At 35.7% G+C, this 20,665-nt stretch overlaps 1 protein-coding gene across 6 annotated transcripts; it reads left to right on the top strand.

Annotated features, from left to right (window-relative positions):
- Positions 1-208: 208 nt before the first annotated feature.
- LOC125648645 (uncharacterized) lies at positions 209-11,007 on the top strand. 6 transcript variants are annotated; one of them, XR_008798349.1, is made up of 6 exons: positions 209-1,110; positions 2,001-2,159; positions 2,274-2,321; positions 3,092-3,196; positions 4,307-4,336; positions 10,427-11,007. XR_008798349.1 is itself a non-coding variant. In XM_048875645.2 (5 exons), the coding sequence occupies exons 1-5, from the start codon at positions 1,050-1,052 to the stop codon at positions 10,741-10,743; spliced, it is 615 nt and encodes a 204-aa protein (XP_048731602.2). In that variant the 5' UTR covers positions 209-1,049; the 3' UTR covers positions 10,744-11,007. The 6 variants fall into 6 exon arrangements, 4 of the variants coding, with proteins under 4 accessions (XP_048731602.2, XP_048731605.2, XP_056004223.1 ...); XR_007360374.2 differs by having other exon boundaries at positions 2,001-2,321; XM_048875645.2 differs by lacking the exon at positions 3,092-3,196.
- Positions 11,008-20,665: the final 9,658 nt, after the last annotated feature.

Below are 20,665 nucleotides of genomic sequence, written 5' to 3' on the forward strand. Positions count from 1 at the left end.
TTAACATACTTTAGGGCTACAAGTAGGTTAATAGCTTTCCAGACTTTTTTCGTTGCAGATATAAATATTGTCCTGAAATTTCCACATAAGCTTCCTCTTTGAGGATACAAGTTCAGTTTGCATTTCAGCTGGATTGGCCCATCCTTGACCTATTTGAGCTAAAAATAGGTCAAACAGTTTCCCGGTGTTTTTTTTTTTTTTTTTTTTTTTAATCACGGATACAGATATTTCCCAGATATTTAATCTAAGGCTTTCTCTCAAAGGAATACAAGTTCAGTTTGCATTTCAGCTGGATTGGTCTTTCCTTGACCTAATTTTGGGCTGAAAATAGGTCGAACAGTTTTCCGGGATTTTTTCATTACGGATACAGATATTGCCCTGATATTTAGTCAAAGGCTTCATCTCGGAGAAATACAAGTGCAGTTAGCATTTCAGCTGGATAGGGGCACTATTACCTACTTTAGGGTAGAAGTAAATTAAACAGTTTTCCAAAAAATGTTTGGTATGATCACAGGTATTACTGTGGAATTTTGTCACAATCTCCATCTCGGAGAAACTCATAATCAGTTCAAATTTCAACTTAATTTGGTGCACCATGACCTACTTTAGGGCTAATCAGTAGCAGATTAATATTAGAGGGTATAAAATAGAAATGAATCAAGAAATACTTATATCACCTGTAGATCTACTATTTGTTATTCAGTGTTGGTATGTGTATGTCATATATGTAGCAGAATGGTTTTTTTCATATTTCACATCTCGGCAAATGTTCGTTATTTAATGACAAAACGGTATAAAACCTTTCTGTTTACAAAATATTGATTTTGGGGGTCATAGTATGCATTACATCAGGTATTGCACTAACTATCCATTATTAATTACCGGATTGAAGTATTGTATATGAGCTGTAGCATGCGCAAATAAATCCGAACAGACGTCTATAATCGTGCAAATAATCCAATCCAATAGTGTTACCTTCCTTAAACATCTATTCTGAACTGTTATCAACAATTAACATTATTTAATAGGCACGGCAGTGAAGCATTACAATGGGAGATGTAAAGTTGATTTTCTCTTTTGGTTTGATTCTTAATGCCATTGGCGTTGAAAGTGAGTATCAAAATAATTTACCTTTATGCAGCTTTATGATATCGGATAAAGCAATTTCATACAATGTATCTTAGAAGAAAATATTCTATGAAATGCAAATAAATGCATGTTGTCTGATATCTTCGCGTACTTGATAATATATATATATATATACGTGTATATAGTTCAGAGAAGTTTCACTGTATATAGTTTGTAAAAAGAATTCAGTATTTGATACAGTAAATACATCCAATCATAGAAGTCAAGAAACACAAAACTCGAATAACATTTCACTTTCGGCTGTAATGCCTCTTCATACAGTCAGTTAACTGTCTGAAGAGGCATTAAAGCCGAGAACGCTAACAGGGAAATGTTATTCGAGTTCTGTGTTTCTTGACTTTTATTATTGAATCTATCTATCTATCTGTCTATCTATCTATCTGTCTATCTATCTATCTGTCTATCTATCTATCTGTCTATCTGTATATCTATCTATCTATCTGTCTATCTATCTATCTGTCTATCTATCTATCTGTCTATCTGTCTATCTATCTATCTGTCTATCTATCTATCTGTCTATCTGTCTATCTATCTATCTATCTGTCTATCTGTCTATCTATCTATCTGTCTATCTATCTATCTATCTATCTGTCTATCTATCTATCTGTCTATCTATCTATCTGTCTATCTGTATATCTATCTATCTATCTGTCTATCTATCTATCTGTCTATCTATCTATCTGTCTATCTATCTATCTGTCTATCTGTCTATCTATCTATCTGTCTATCTATCTATCTGTCTATCTATCTATCTGTCTATCTGTATATCTATCTATCTATCTATCTATCTGTCTATCTGTCTATCTATCTATGTATATATATATATATATATATATAACGTTTGCTTGCAGGTGTAAATGGATGCGAAGATAGTCACTTCCAGGGAAACTGTGAAAATGAGCATACTTTCTTAGTTTGCTATAATAAACAATGGCATAAAGCTAATGGCTACAGTTTCAGCGACAACACACAGTTGACATTCAAACAAGTTTGCAATTGTGAAGGCAGCTGTAAGCGTTAGTGGGTCGACACTATCCACCTCCAATGTTTTGTGTCAATAATTAGATTTAATTTTTGTACATTGAGACTCTTTTATCTGTCATGAAGTTTTCATTGAATTACAGCCGCTGTGAACCCTATTGTAGAATGTTCGAATGGGGATCGTTATAAAAGTAAGCATAATATTATGAGTTGTATTTAATAACAATACTCATTTTCATTCATGATCACTGTCCGTTATTTTTATCTATGTCAATTTGATATATCCCAGTAAACTCTAAATAAAACACAATGCAAAGTTCTTCATATCTGCTACATAGTTCGTTATTTTATTGAACATTGATATCAACGGCATACCAACAACTCAACTTCATGACAGACGACATCATTTCAGTTTCTCCATTGTCATCTTACCATATATGTGCTACAATATTGCAGTACCGACTGCATAAGGTGTGGATTCAATACGCGAGTGCATGTTTTACGTATGATGAATTTTTAAATCAAAGCAGGCTACTGAAAAATAAGTTGATTTTAGAGATGTTTTAACAGTCTCGTTTAAAGTCTGCTTTTCTCTATAATTATATGGTCGTTATAAAAATGATCTAGTTTGCAATAACAAGGTATCGAATTAGTTGAGAGATATAAACACCATATGCATGTGTTAATGTAATATTGCTACATAAATGTGGGAAGTTGACGATGGAGAAGCTGAAATCATCCCGTTTATCATAAAGTTGAGTTCTTAGTTTGCCGTTATTTTCAATAAAACATCCAAATACGAAGCAGATGTGGAGGACTCTGGTGTATTTTATTTCGACTTCACAGGGATATATCGAATCGACATATAAATGAAAATGATTATTATTAAAAGATAAAACGTCGTTGATATATATAAATGTTGCGTTGAAGGCCACAGCAAGATTTGTTTCTTCTCATGTAGAAGCTTTTGAATAAACTCTGCTTCACAAGAATACAAAACGGGTCAGCTAACAAAGGAGCATAATTAGTGCCCAAGGGAATTGCAACAGACTGTGAAGTTAAGTTTGTATGTATGCATGTAAGCGATTTTACTTGAATTTTCACATTTTGAGGTCCTTAAAATATCTCTATCATTTTTAGCTCACCTGAGCTGAAAGCTCAAGTGAGCTTTTCTGATCACCCGTATTCCGTGGTCCGTCCGTCCGTCTGTCCGTCCGTCTGTAAACTTCACATTTTCAACTTCTTCTCAACAACCACTGGGCCAATTTCAACCAAAGTTGGCACAAAACATCCATAGGTAAAGGGAATTCTAAATTGTTAAAATAAAGGGCTAGGCCACCTTCCAAGGGGAGATAATCAAGAAAAGGTAAAAATAGGGTAGGGTCATTAAAAAATCTTCTTCTCAAGAACCACTGGGCCAGAAAAGATGAAATTTATATGAAAGCTTCCTTATATAATGCAGATTCTAAATTGTTAAAATCATGGCCCCCGGGGGTCGGATGGGACCACAATAGGGGATCAAAGTTTTGCACACAAATATATAGGGAAAATCTTTAAAAATCTTCTTCTCAAGAACCACTGAGCCAGAAAAGCTGAGATTTATATGAAAGCTTCCTTATATAATGCAGATTCTAAATTGTTAAAATCATGGCCCCCGGGGGTCGGATGGGGCCACAATAGGGGATCAAAGTTTTACACACAAATATATAGGGAAAATCTTTAAAAATCTTCTTCTCAAGAACCACTGAGCCAGAAAAGCTGAAATTTATATGAAAGCTTCCTTATATAATGCAGATTCAGGTTTGTTAAAATCATGGCCCCCTGAGGTAGGTTGGGGCCACAATAGGGGATCAAAGTTTTACATACAAATATATAGGGGAAATCTTTAAAAATCTTCTTCTCAAGAACCATTGGGCCAAAGAAGTTCACATTTACATGAAAGCTTTCTGACATAGTGTAGATTCAAGTTTGCAAAAACCATGGCCTCCAGGGGTAGGTTTGGAGCCATACTAGGGACTACGGTTTTCCATGCAAATAGATATGGAAAATCTTCTGATATGGACCAAGGTGACTCAGGTGAGCGATGTGGCCCATGGGCCTCTTGTTTAAAATGCATCCTTGTTCTAAATTATAAGTGAAAATTTCAAACACATGATACGTATTATTGTTCTTTCAGATATAAATGTAAGCACACTGAAAACTGTTGGTAAGTTCATTATGGATAATTTAACGTTACATATATTTTGATTTAAATACTTTTCTCTAATATCGAATATGTGTATGTAATATCATATTTCTCAAGTCAAAGAGTGGTATACAAAAACCCGATATTTGCCGTCTTTTCAAGCACAAATTGAATGCAATGTTATTCATAATTTTGAGTGACGCGACGATCTCGTTCCAATGAAACTCACGTGGTTTGCTCTTCATCAGCTGACAAATAGAAGGACATGTAGTTTAATTCATGTTTACCGATCACGGAAGTCAAGAGGTTATCGTTCTTTGTTACATAGATGGCGTCCGTCGGTCTCGGAATACCGTGGAGTCTGCGCCTGAAAGTCAGTTGGTGCTGTTGGAAAAAACAGCAGCGGCTGTGGCTGTAGAGGACGACGCGGGAGCAGCATGCCCTGTTGTAGTTGTATGGCCAAAGTGTAAAAATATGATATCAAAAATAATCGAACAGCCATTTTGTTCTTTTTCAATGTTTCCATAGTTGCAATCTACGCTTATTTGAAACGTGTTAATAAATGTTAGTGTAGATTCACCTTTGAATGGCCCACAAAATCCTGCATAGTACGTGTCTGTCTATTGATTTCGTCAATGCCGGGTTTTCCCAAACAATCCGTCATCGAAATAATAATAGTCTTTACAAAAGTGATCGAGAATCAGAAAATGGTCGTAATTTTTTATGAATTATTTATCTATTGGTAAATAAATTGTATTTTTACAACATGCTCGATCAATTTGTGTTCGTCATCTCCTATTCAGATTATCTGCCAATAGTGTGTGGTATGTTATTTATGTTCCCTAGTTCACATTTAATACATGATTGACCGTTTTATTCTACCATTACTTTATTTCCCGTGGGGATCCGCGTTAGAATAGGTCCTCAGTACCTCTTGCTTGTCGTAAGAGCCTACTAAATGGGATGGGCATTCGAATGATACTACAAAAACCGAGGTCCCGTGTCACAGCTGGTGTGGCACGATAAAGATCCTTCCCTGCTCAAAGGCCATAAGCACCGAGCATGGGCCTTTATACAGCTTGCAGCCCTTCACCGGCAATGGTGACGTCTCCACATCAGTGAAAAATTCTTAAGCGGGACGTTGAATAATAATCAATCAATTACTTTTCACGTCGAAAGTTTCCAGTGTAGCCACAGGGGCTTGTCATGTAATTTTTGTCTTATCAAAATTTGACATCGTCTATTCTATATTTACACAAGGTAGGAATTCGGAATCCCAAAATTTGCTAACTCAAATTTTCAGTCTTATTTTAATCAGATTGGATCATAGTTTGTAAAAATACCTAATATCTGTTTGCAACTGCAATAAATAGGAAGAAGCAATGCATTTTCTGTCGTTTTTTAACCATAGGAACTTTCCCTCTATCACCCAAAATAGAAAACGCATTCTTATTAGTATCACTACTCCCAAGGGCTATGAAATCTAGAGGGAAAAAAACCTGTTCTGAATTCTAATGTTCAGCAACAGTATAAATCAAGATGTGTTCTTAAAACTAAAATGCCCACAATAGTGCATACACTGATGAAAGGCTTTACATATAATATATGTATTAACATGAAAAGATATGACTAATTTGGACCCATCCTAGAGTCAAAACCTGTGAAATGCACCATTTTCGTGCATTCTTTTCTGCTATTCCTAAGTATGCATTTTACAGTAACAGCAAACTTAAAGAAGTCCTTCAAATCGTTAATTAGTATAATTTTGACACCACCCTGAAACCAAACCCTTAACCCCTAAGATCATTTAATTTCAATTTAGTATCAATAGCACTAAAGAAGATGTTATTTTTAAGTGTTTTACACCTAAACACTATATCCCTAGTTGGACCCCACCGTGGGGTCAGAACTCCTACCCCGGGGATCATGAAATTTACAATTTTGGTAGAGGCCTTCCTGCTCTACATCCCTTGCATTTAGTTGTCTTGCAGATGCTTGGTTGTATAAAAGATTTTTTAATTGTCAAATTTTCCACCGCCCCTAAGGCCCAAGGGCACAGCGTTCTTAAATCCCATTTTCCTTGCTTCCTACCAAATTTGAAAAAAAAAAATGAACTGGTAGTTATCAAGTTAAAATGTTCAATTTTTGACGGACGCTGACAAGTTTACTTGGGTGATGTAATGAATATCTGTGAATATACAGAAAGTATATAGGAATTTATACTCTGTCTTTGTTTTAGATGATGCCGATCACCTTAAATAACAAATGTAATCCCGGCCGAACATCGAAAAGTAACAATGAAAGATATGTTTCTATTATAGTATTACTATAAATCTAATGACATATTATTCCCGTATAAACACATCCTGTAAACCATTCGCGACTACGTTATTTCGCGCTTTACCAGTGATAAACTAGTTCACGGCGACTAATTTTCGCGACTGAGATTATCTTAGATACAAGAGACACCAATGGATTGATTCATGGCGGCCGGTGATGATATATTACTAGCCATTGACTTTTGGTGAGGCTGGGACCCCGCTTATTATCCCAGTTGATTAAGCTAGGTATCAACCGAAAGTCAACATTTGTTTTATCAAATGTAGATAACATTGGTACCCTTTTTCTCGGGGAAAAGCGAGAATACTATTTACCCATGGACAATATTATTCATCCCAGAACTTTAAAAAACGATGTATTCATAGCAAAAGGGTGATTGAAACGACGTAACCGCGAGGAACAGCGTTTGCTCTGATGACCCGCGCCTGTTAATTATATGTGAGCTCTTACTCTAATTATAGTATAAATGTCTTATATTTTTACTGTATTTATATTTAATATATTAATTAAAATCTCTGTACATTTTTACAGTAGGTACCTCAATAACTACCTCCATTACAACGCCTCCGCAGTATTTGACATCTGGTATTGCCGGTGAAGGATTGCAAAATTTCGACCTATGTTTGGCGCTTACGGCCTTCGAGCAGGGAGGGATATTTATCGTGCCACACCTGCTGTGACATAGGTCCTCGGTTTTTGCGGTTTCATCCGAAGGACCGACTCCCATTTAGTCGTCTCTTACGACAAGCAAGGGAGAACTGAATGAAAGGCGAAGTTAACAAACAGTGATCAATGTCATAACTCCTATAAACAATACAAAATAGATATTTGGGCAACACGGACCCCTGGGCATATGCTAACCCGGATCACAATGGCTTGTTTACAAACAATATCGGGATATTGTTATACGTCCCGCCGAGAATTGCGTCCAATTATTAAGTACATTACACATGTAGCATTGCGTTGTTCATGATAGGATATTTTAGATGTATGTAGCACAAAGCAGAATATTATAAAACTTTTTTTCTATTTAATCGCTATAAATTAGATTTCTCTAGTTTTGATATATGATTGTTTACATGTGGATCGGACTAAATGTTTACACAGAATCTTATTGAAAAAGGTGGATATAACGAGCATTCATCAATTTCATAATTCCTATAAAGAATACAAAATTAAAAAGTAGGGCAAACGCGGACCCCGGGACATACCTAAAGTGGGATCAGGTGCCTAAGATACCCTGTCGAACGGTCACAGCCGCCGTGAGCCCTATATCTTGATCAGGAAACGGAATAACTTTTATTCGAAGTTTGCATGAAAACAAAGGCCTAACAGTTGATATGTAAAAACCGGCCTCAATTGGCATGAAACTTGTCAGAAAGCACTTTATCCAATGGCAGATTGTATTTGTAAATTAGATCGTTATTATAACGACCATAGATTTTGCGTAATGTTCACTTTAAACGAAACTTTTGAAAACCCTGTAACGTGAGTTTAATTGTTAAGAGCCTGCCTGGATTTAAAAAACTAATCATACTCAGAACATGCTCTTGCATATCGAATCAGTTGAGAGACATAAACACTATATGCAGGTGGTAATGGAATATTGCTACATAAATATGAAAAGTTGACGATGGAGCTTAAATCATGCCGTTCGTCATAAAATTGAGTTGTTAATTCACCGTCCACATCTATGTTTAATAAAATGTCCAATTGTACCAGATGTGGAAGACTCTTTGGCGTGTTTTTTTTTTAATTTCGAGTTTTCACTGGGATATATCGAATCGACATGAAAATTGTTTTGTTGATAGATAAAACGTCGATATATCTAAATGTCGAGTTGAAGGCAACTGCAGAGATTTCAAGTACAAACTTTTGAATAAATACTGCCTCTTAATAAGAAGATGTAAACAGGTCAGCTAATAATGGAGCACAATTCGTGTCCATGGGAATTCCAACAGACTGTTGGAAGACCTGATCACCAAACACTACATAGATATTGTCAACTAGGAACAACATCATCTTTTAATATAATAATAATAATTGGTTTGATATAGCGCCTTTTCCAGCGTATGCTGCTCAAAGCAGCTTTACAATAATCAATGTACATTATTACCCCGACAGACCTTATATCAATCTAGAACTTTCTCAGCCTCCTAGGAAGCATACAGTGCAAGCTCCATTACAATCGCTAGAGCACTAACATTCTAACAATATATTTCACTGTCTATAGCCAGGTACCCCATTTACACTTGGGTAGAGAGGAAATTCATGTAAAGTGCCTTTCCCAAGGACACAACGTCAGCCCTGTCGCGGCCAGGACTTGAACCTACGACCTTTCGGTCGAGAGTCTGACGGCCTAACCACTCGGCCACCGACGCCATAATCAACTTTATACTACTTTACGTAGAATCAGAGTGGTGTTTTACAAATTTAAGTAATTTTTTGGTGACTTATCACAGGATATGAATATTTCCATTGAATGTGATGTCTTACCCCCCCCCCCCCCCTCCCCCTTTCAAAGAGGAGCAGCATGTTGCTTTGTACAGTTGTCCATTCAATATCTTGAGAACCATTCACTTGATCGTAATGACATTTCATATGTGGGTTGGTTATGAGAAGAAGAGGACCCCCTATTGATTTTCAAGTTAAAAGGTCAAGGTTCAATCCAATCTGGACATAGGAAGATACTGTCCACTCAGTATTTTGAGAACCTTTTCCTTGATAGACATCATACTTGGTATATTGTAAGGAGTAAATGACCCCGATTGATTTTGGGGTTACATGGTCATAGGTAAAGGTCAAACTGGACATAGGAATATACTGTACGCTCAATATCTTGAAAACCATAGCTTGACAGACATCAAAATTGGTACATTGGCATATCATTTATAAGGCGTAGATTACCCCTAATAATCTAGAGTTCACGTGGTCTAAGGTCAAACTTGACATAGTAATATATTGTCTCCTATATTTTAAGAACCATGTTTAATTGACAGCAGACTTGATACACTGGTACATCCCAAGGAATAGATCACCCCTATTGATTTTTGTCACATGGTCAAAGGTAAATCCAGTCTGGAGGTATGAAGTTGTTGTCCGCAAAATATCTTGAATTGTTTTTGGCAGTTGGCACTACTATAGATTAAATGATGCATGTATATATCCCTTTTCAATTTTGCACATATTTCTTGTTATCAAATAAGTTGTTTCTTATTATCTAACAGATACGATGTAGGATAGAAATCACGATTATGTCTGGGGTGAGATTGTATGGTTCCGGACTGGGACTGATTCCCGGTAAGCTCAAGGTCATACACATTCCTTGTGTTCCACCTGAAGGTCATACACATTCATTGTCTTCCTGAAGGTCATACACATTCCTCCATGTCTTCCTAAAGGTCATACACATTCCTTGTCTTCTTCCTGAATGCCAAACCGCCGTGGTGGTTTATAGGTAGAGCGTTCGCCCCGCATGCGGGAAGTCGGGGTTCGAATCCCAGCTACGACAAGCCTGTGTTGAACATAGGCCTAAATTTGAAGCCCTTCGCCGGTATTGGTGGCGTTTCCATGTGAGTGAAAAATCCTCGATAGGAACGTTAAACAATATACAATCAATCATTCCTGAAGACTATACACATGCCCTGTGTACCTCCTGTCTTCAATGCGACGTATCATAATAAATGTATTTAAAAATGTAGGTAGATCCCTATGAAAATGGATTTATCTTAAAGAGAGTAAAAAAATTTGATTCTCAATAATATCTTTCAGCAGATGACATGTGCCCTTGTGACTGCGAATACGCAAAGAAAATTGAGTTTTGGAACAATAAAATTAACCAGCTTCGACAGTACCTAGAACTAAATCAGAAGTTGACCCAAATAAACCGTCATCTAAGCATGGATTTTAAGAATCTGTCATCGGCATCTAACAAAAGGATCAGTGCTAATGACGAGCGACCATCTGCCGCTGCTGTGGGCTATATTGGAGCTACCGTCTTGGCTTTGGTTATTGGTGGAATAGTTGTGTTAGACTTTCTAATCATAACTCGCCAGATCCGCCTACTTTGGAGAGCCACCTGTAGATAAAGTACACTAGAGTGGATATGTACAAACAGTCCGACTAGAAGAGCTACACTCAATTGTATATCAGCTTGCCATGATATATAACCTGTTTTAACCTTTTAACGTTGTTATCTATGTGAGAAAACATGAACTTTCAAATCCCCGATCAGTAACAGTAACAAAACACCTGTCTTCATTACTTTTCAAAGTTTTGCAATGTCAACATGTTTAATATGCCAGTGGTTAATTTATATGAATTACTATTATTGTTAATAATGTATTAAACGAGTATGATTTATTCGTACGTGTGACAAATCATTTTATAACTAGTTCTAATTGTAACGGGGACCGTTACATATGTTCCCCAAACCTCCCCATATTAAAAAGTGGTGTCACAGTAAACATATAGCAAAAAATCATTTTATTTTAACCTTTAGTTAGTACCTTTAATATGGTCAATTCAGTACCAAGAAATGAAAGAGAGCAATGTACGTGCATTCACGCGCACGCGAGTATGATTCCGTATTTTTCTTGATGTCATTCAACAGGCATTTGTATCATATACCCACGGTATGAATTTCATATGTTTGCATCGCATATAAGAAAGTTATAGTGATCTTAAAATCGTCCAATCAGAAATCAGAAGACGTGCATGCACGTGCTGAGCAGTAATTTGAACCAAAGCAATTTGTAAGGAGTACTAAGACACATTTAAAACCTCAACATCAAAAGAATTTAATGAAAAACAAAAATGTTATCGTCCTTTAAAAATAAGCATTTGAAAGACGATGCACGCGCATGCACGCATGTCCTGGCATTTTTTATTACACCAAAAAAAAAATATATATACAGATACACATATTATCTACCTATGCTGTGAATATCAACATATCAACTTATTCGCTTCATCAATAAGAGAGTTGCATATGTTGAAGCATTATCTAATAAAAAAAGAAGCGCACGTACATGCGCGTGCAGATTGGTAATTTTGACCACGCAACCAGTTAAATGTCTCAATATCTACCTCTGATATGAATATCAAACTATTTCAATGAACAACAAAAAAGTTAGATTGATTACAAAGTTAGTGTACAAAACATGTGATGCACGTGCATGCGCATGCACGCGCGTGCAGACAAAAATCATTTTGCGCATCTACAAATGATATACTATCATCCTATTAAGGTTTCATGGCGATTCCTTGTGTATTCTGATTTCCAATAGTTTGTACCAAAATTGCAATGCACGTGCGTGCGCATGCATGCATGCACGTGCAGACAAAATTAATATCGTTCTCCACATCTGCAAATGCTACATTATCATCCTGGAAAGTTTCATATCGATCCCTCGTATAGTTTCTGAGAACACTCCCGGACAAAAAAATAACGGTGAAAAATAATAATAATAGTAAGAAACAGAGTAAAAACAATATGTTCCCAAACTTTGTTTGGGGAACATGATTATGAATAGTGAACTCGGCGAGCAGCAATGTTATTAATGTGTGTAAGAGATTATAAGTGACTATGATCAGTGTTACGTTCTATCATCAATCAAAGTACTGAACGTGCTGAAATGAGTATGATATTTATAATCATCGTATGTCTTAGGGAGGTATGGTACACCACAAAATTTGATGTAGATGAAGAGTGGAGGATATGTACAACATTGTTTTGAAGTTGAAAATTTTCAAATTTACTTTATTTTGTCAAAAAATACAGTTTTAATATAAGTTAATTTGAATTTTTTTTAAAACACCTGCTGAACTCGAACCTCAGCAGTCGGTATGTTAAGATACTCGGCTAGGTATTTAAATTGAAAACGAAAAGTCAAATATTGCTGAAAGTTATTTTTTTCATCCGTGTTTTAAAAGGAAGTCAGCCATTATGACAATGTAGATCACCTCCTTAAGGAAATAAATATGGGTATCGAAGACCTCAAACTGTATTTAACAATCTGCTACGCTGATAATAATCAATAGACCTACTGTGAAACTGTAAGTCAGATGCATCAGCTGAGTAATAAATTGCAGTGAGAATTTTCAGATGCATCACTCGTGCAAGTTTAAACTACATGCATTCATTGATTGCGGTTCTGTGCCGTTTTTGGCAATATTTCAGCCATTTTACGGCGGATAACTTATTGAAATATGTTTGGTTGTGAGTGTTTGAGTTTCCCTGACGGCCCCCAATGAGCTTACTCATTTTCAAAAATCAGGGAAACGGTCTTTTGCGTGGCAAAGGGGTTGTGATCCTTGACACGGGACACCTTTTGACGTCTCCATACGACGGATATAAAAGTTAAAAATACATCAACAGTTAATAATACCGATCATTTCGTTATATACAGTTGTATTATAAAAGTACATGTATTCCATTTTTTCTATAAAAGTCGTATTCTTGTAAACATTGTATAATGTAAAACTTATACGGTACCAATATTGATGCACCAGATGTACATTTCGACAAATGATATACTGATTACCAATACTTGTAAAAAGTTCTTGCATTGATTGCACACTATTAAAAAGTCTATTCCGTATGGGCGTAAAACCAATGCATTCTAAAAGAATGTGATACATAGTTAATGGCCAGTCACAAGATATACATTCAGGCTGAAGTTCTCTGTTTAGTAGGTACATGTAAGAATGAGTCAATTTTGAATGCCCGATGCGTATTCTTGAAATAATGACTTCGTCCTGGCGTTTCAATATGATGTTACACGGTTTGCTTACTTTGTTTTGAATCGAATAAATTTTATATGCTTTTTGGAAAACAATTAGCATAACCAATTAGACACTGTATAAGGATTGATACTTTATTGCCTAGCTGTGTATGTGGTAAAGTGCTGAAACAGATACAATTAATACATGAATATAACATATAGAAAATAGCAAACACACATACACACATGAATCGACACAAGAAAATACTTGTAATGATATGACATGACAAAATGCCAAAAATATGCACCCAGTTTCAAAACTGTAACCTGACAGAAATTAACATGTCGTTCTAAATAGGACAATAAACCCCAGATATAGAAATGTAGAATTTACACTTTGACTTTAGAGTTATGTATTAAAGTAAATGAGTAAACCAAAATAATAAAGTTATACAAAATAGAGTAAACCATGTTTTAATTTATAAAATGTATAACACATAAATAGAATATCTAATACACATAAATACATGATAATACTAACAATTTGAGGGGACAGAGATGGAATATGAGAAAATATAGTCCACTGGCATTTGTATCATGCGATGGGGCACCGCGCTGTAAACATTACTTTATGAAATTGAAGATCTGCGCAAAGGAGCGAGAACAAGGACAAAGAAAGATAACTGCTGGTTCCATCACACGGATTCACTCAGTACCACAATGTAGGATAAAATAACGACAAATGGTGAAAAACGGATAAATAGTACATGCTGGCGACCACTTGGTATATTTAGCATATAAGTCAGAAAAATGCACATCATAGTCCATTGATTATTTAAAGTCCACAAATACACATCAAGTCTAATAATCACTCAAAGTCCAAATGTTTCTTGTTCTGCGTTTCCACTTGCGTTTGTTCTGTAGAATAGCAAGATACTGTTTACGCTACTGACTTTTAAAAAAAAAAAAAAAAAAAAAAAAAAAAAGCCTGTTAGTATTTGTACAACGTTTCCACTGTGCTTGAAAAAACTACTGTTTGTCTAAGTAAATCGGGCACAACAGGAGGCAGGAAGTCAACTTTCCCGGTGAGAATCATGGTTGGAGTAAGAATCATGAGCTCATCTAGATCTGAAGATATTGGAGAGATAGGACGAAAGTTTATGACGGCACAAACTTCACATAAGAACGTTGCTAGTGCCTTGTGTGTCAGAGGTTTTCCACAGGATTCTAAAAGCATTTAGTCGATTATTTTTCGTGTCATTCCAATAACTCGCTCCCAGACTCCACCTATATTAGAGATGTGTGTATATTGAAAATTCAGGTGATACAAGATTTGTCTTGGAACTGTTGAACTGGTCCTTCTACCACGTTAATGGTGTTCACCTTCATCTCCTCAACAACTCCAATAATTGGTGCCACGGTCAGATCGTATTATTTTCACGGTATCACGAAGTCAGAGAAATCTACGCAATACATTTATAAATGAGGAGCTCGATATCTCTCCAATAACTTTCAACACGTATAGTATAATGGATGAAATCATACGTCCGCCTCAAGGATTGAGAGTACCAAACCCCCGTATGCGTAACCCGGACAGAGTTTACCCCAAGATTGAGCGGAGGTATAAATGTCTAGGTGTTGCGTGATTGGCTAATATCAAGAGTGAAATTATTTGGAATTGAAAGAAATATTATAGAGGTTTAAATTAATTGTCAGGATGAAAAATTATCGCACAAAATCGAGAAATGACTGAGGAAATTACCATGGTAGGGGTGTGCTTAAAATGAAGTGTGTAATTTACTGCATATTGCTATGTGTTGTAAAAAAAAAAAAAAAAGTACAAATATGGCCTATAAAAGGCACGGGACCCTGTATATTTTTTGTCATTTTTTATCAACACTTGGAATGAACTTTGAAATGTTTGCGGTCATTTGTTTAAAATCGATATAGTTAATTAGTGAGAGGGCCAAAGGTTAACATTGCGGTCTATGGGAAATGAATTGGTACTCTTTTCCCTATAAGGATCCAAAATCCAGCTGTGCGAAGTGCACCTTCTGTGAATAATCTCCCTTAATGCTTTACTTGCTTATAAAAATGACGTATCAAAAGGATAGAGATATTGTTGCACTTCGGAAGAATAATCGGATTCGTTTCCTTTGAAGAGAGGTTTCCAGCAGCATTATTTATTCTTCCACCAACACGCAAAATGTTTTCTTCCACCGACACGCAAAAGTTTGTTTTCATCCAAGAATGACGAAAGTGTTGCGATACAACTGTCCTTGGTCAAGGATCTTCCTGCCTTTAAACTTTTGATTTCCTTGTAAAAACCTTCTTGCTGAGTCTGTTTCAAGACAAATAGCTCTGCTTCACGTATTTCGTCACAATGGGTAGATAACACTGGATTCTTGTCATGACGGGCTTTAAACCTGTAACAAAATTGGTTGAGATAGGCAATACCTATGATGAGATTTCTCAAATCACCAAAATGATCAATTTTCTTGGTGATGAGGTTAAATGTTGTCATAATAGTAACATTAGTTTGTACACAAATGACAGATCTATCAGTTGGTCGAATTTCTCTATCGTTATCTGGTTCTACTAGTGAAAACTGTAGGTTCCATTTCTGTAACATCACATAACCATAAGTTTTTCACATCAGGGTCAGCATTTTTGACAGTCTTAAAAAGTCCATAAGATGCAATAGCTGGGGATGAACTATTGCCAAACACATGTGAAGTCATTCATTCTGTACTTTATTATGATGCCATTTTGGTTTGTTTCCTCTCGACCAAATGAAAGGAAGGAAATTATAGTGGGCTTTGTTTACACGAAATCGGTTAAACATCTGCTCTATATCAGCTGCAAATGGCCACCTCGTCCTTCCTAAAGCGAAGTAAGATACCATGCAGGCTGTTGATCATGTCTGGACCAGACATGAGTACCGATAAGGGAAATTCCTCCATCCATAGCTGACGAATCAATGACGTATCTGATTTGTTCCGGTTTCCTTGGGTGTCGAACGCCAAACAAGGGTAGGTACCAACAAATAGTTGGTGTAGGTGGCGTTGCAACTTCTGCTGCTCCACTATTCAGAACCTTTTCCATAAACTTTACAAACCGTTCACTTTTCTCTGGATCTCTCTGCAGACTGGAGTGTAGAATCTGAGCTCGACGTAGAGCTTGAGTTCTTTTGTAAGGCAAATCAAAATGGTTTTCCCGAAAAGGAAGATGTGTGGTCCATAAGCCGTCCTTGTCCTTAGTGAGTGACGTATCTATTATCTTTAGGAAAATCCTCTCTTCTACTGACAAACCAGTACGATCATCGTCAAGGGTTTTCATGAAAACATTGTCACCACGGAAACGAACGTCACGATTTCCTATGATGTAGCTAGAAGATGACATCTGCTCTTTCACTTCAATATGGTTTTGACACGGTTGGCAGCAAGTTACACTTCCATTGCTGAGAATAGAGATTTAGTTCATATTCACTGTAATTTGTTTGTGAAGTTTACCAAGGCAGATATCGCCAATAATTGCCCAACTAAGACCAGTTCTTTGCTCAAATGGTTGTCCACGAGGTCCAGCAATATGTTCTGTAATGTGATGGGCTTCAATTAAGTCTCTACCAACAAGAAGCTGCATTCACATCACATTCTGGAATACTGGATGAAATCATGGGTAGATGCGGGTAACTCATTACAACTTCCGGTGTAGATTTTCGGACATTTCATTGGAAATGTCATCACATTCCATCAGAAGAAGAAGATTCATTGTTGCAGATATGTCAAATGAACGCATTTTCAGTCCTAATGCCTGTCGACCGTCCAGAGCCATTTTCCCGAACATGTTTTGAAAGTGTACGCGGGTATGTTAAGGTAGGTCATGCTTCATTTATGCACGTAAACTGCATAATTTTTAAAATCTGTCTTACACAGAGAGAGGAAGCTACTAACTCTTTAAAACTATTTTGGTTGTTTAGATGAGAACATGTTGTATCATAACATGACAAACATGTGCTTCCGTATGACGTCATTACATGACTGTTATAAATAGATCATGGAGGTACCTTAATAGACAATGTAAAAGTAACACATTATCCCAAGATTTAAATATTGGTCTAACTGGCGATAATGACGGTAAGATACCCATAGTATATCAGAATTACTGATAGAATCCTACCACTTTCAATAAGAAATAATTATTGAACATTAAAACACGAAACCATCTAGCCTATGTTTTACATTTTGCACTGATGCTATGCAGTTTTCTTTAAAAGTTTTCTTAACAAACGATTCTATCAGTAATTGCCGTGTACATTAGTTTATGACCTTTCAAACGGTGTATAAAAAGTCTCTAAAAGTATGCGGCATAATGTGTTACTTTTGCAGTTTTATTTCAGTCTGTGACAGAGGAAAATCGGATCAACATGCTAAATGGAATGTTTTCTCCGTTAAACAAAACTGTCACTGAATGATATCAACATACCTTCTTAATATCAATAAATTCTCAGCGTTTCACATATATATTCCATATATCCCATGTCATATATATCAAATACTCCACATTTTGTCGATATTTGCATGGCACACATAAACAAATTCCTTGCATGTGTCAACGTCACACGGTGTATAGTCATGACGTTATCAGTTTACTTTCATATCGATCAGACAGAAATTACACAACAGAAGTATAGCATTTCGAATTTTGTTGGATCTTAGTTGCCGCATGGTTTATTTTATGCATAAATAAAACTTAGATAAAAAAATAAATTCGGAATTTAATATATACTTAGTGATATACTTATTTCAATTATGACGTCACATTGTTTCGCGGATTTTATCCCAGTAAAAAAATTCATAACCTACCTTAACGTACCCGCGTAATGAATAGGTAAGGAAGTAGTGTTCAAGGCATTGAATAACTCTGGAGATGCAAGAGACTGGTTGCACTGATCATCCACAATTACGTAAACACCATGTCTATAGTTTGGGTTGTCTTGAAGATATATGTCGACAAGGAAAGTTTTACTGCATCATCTTCCTTGAACAGAAAGTAGTACATCTTGTACTGGTAAACAGAAAGTAGTACATCTTGTACTGGTGAACAGAAAGTAGTACATCTTGTACTGGTGAACAGAAAGTAGTACATCTTGTACAGGTGTTTGTGAGAGTGGTAGATATAGGCGATACTGTTTCTACGTCCAACTTCATGGTCTGTAAAGTTGAAGAATCATACGCTTTCCCCCCGCCATGCAGGCTTGGACTCGCTGGAGAAACTTTGTTGATATGTAATGCTGAAGAAAGACTGTGACTTCCACAAGTTGTACATTGAATTTTCACTTGACAGTCTATTGCTACATGTTGAGATACAACATCTTATACAAATGTTCTACTTTGTAGAAAGTTTTGTCGTAGAACATTTACTAGATCTAGCAATGTATCTTTACTTGTAAGTGTTTTTGTGAAGTTTAGGAATCCAATATAGGTACAGTAACTCGTATGCATTCGTCCCATTAACTGGGATATGAAAATTGTTTAAAACTTAAACAGGATTTTGAATACTTTCCCCTTTCGAAAGGGATGTCGGGGTATAGGTAGGGTTACCAAAGAATTCAAGAAATTATACACGGAATGATGTCCCTTTGTAGCTTTCATTTGTTCAGCGTTTGACTGAAATTAGACAAAAACTGTAGATGGAGATTGTAAAATATTTTAGGTCAGACGAACGGACAGACAGATGGGCCAACACTTGACCATGGCCAGACAGCACACAAACTCTACAAATCTCATCAACACATAAGCATCACAGGTCAATAATGCCAAAAATAGCATTATTAAAGTATTTAAAAAAAAATAACGAAAGATAGGAGATTAGTTACACATGTCTCGATCTCACAGATGAGGATACCAAGTTAAACCTTTATGGATACGATCGTATGAGAGTAAGAGGAGAGAGAAGAGCGGATGTCTAGCTGAAGACTTTATTTTCCTTGATCATTACATATGATGAACCAGATGCTATACACATAAAATATACATTTAGAAAGTTTGTATCTATAATGACAATTTTAATTCATACTGCCTACATGTATGTGATGTTGGTTTACACATGTTGTACCGGACAATAACCAATGTTGTGTGATTTCTAATTTACATTGCATACTGTTCTCCTTACAAGAAACAGTTCATCAAAACATGTGTTTGCTTTAAATGACAAATCAACACACATAACAGTATGAGAATGAAATATGTCATTGATTAGAATCAGATAAAAACTATAGAAGTAGCTTGTGAAAGAAATATCAAATGTAACAATTGACGAAAATAAAGGTTCACTAACAAAGGAAAAAATCAGCAAATATAGAACATCTGTCATATCATTACACACAACACGTCTGTCCTGATTTTTCCTATAACAGTTATCACAAATAACAATACTACTGTGTAGTTCAAACAGAGTAAGTCAGAAAATATATAAAATTTAACCATGCAAGGTGAAGATAACGAACAGTGATCAATCTCATAAATCTCATTAGCAATTACAAAATAGATAGTTGGGCAAACACGGACCCCTAGACACACCAGAGGTGGGATCAGGTGCCTTGGAGGAGTAAGCATCCCCTGTCGACCGGTCACACCCGCCATTATACTGATGGGGTTTAATACCCAAGGGTACAATACAGGTTTTCTAATATTATGGAAAACATGCTTCATAATGAAATTTTATATCAAATACTTTTCTCCTTACGAGAAACATCTCACCGAAGTTTGTTGTTGCTTTAAATGACGAAACAACTAGACCAAACAGTAGAATGAAATGTCATTTATTAAACATAACAAATAATTCATTATAAACACAGTATGAATGTCATTTATTAAACATAACAAATACTTCATTATAAACAGAGTATGAATGTCATTTATTAAACATAACAAATACTTCGTTATAAACACAGTATGAATGTCATTTATTAAACATCACAAATACTTCATTATAAACACAGTATGAATGTCATTTATTAAACATAACAAATACTTCATTATAAACACAGTATGAATGTCATTTATTAAACATAACAAATACTTCATTATAAACACAGTATGAATGTCATTTATTAAACATAACAAATACTTCATTATAAACACAGTATGAATGTCATTTATTAAACATAACAAATACTTCATTATAAACACAGTATGAATGTCATTTATTAAACAGAACAAATAATTCATTATAAACACAGTATGAATATCATTTATTAAACATAACAAATAATTCATTATAA

Source organism: Ostrea edulis, chromosome 9 (assembly GCF_947568905.1).
Source record: "Ostrea edulis chromosome 9, xbOstEdul1.1, whole genome shotgun sequence".
In the NCBI taxonomy this organism is placed as follows: Eukaryota; Metazoa; Mollusca; class Bivalvia; order Ostreida; family Ostreidae; genus Ostrea; species Ostrea edulis.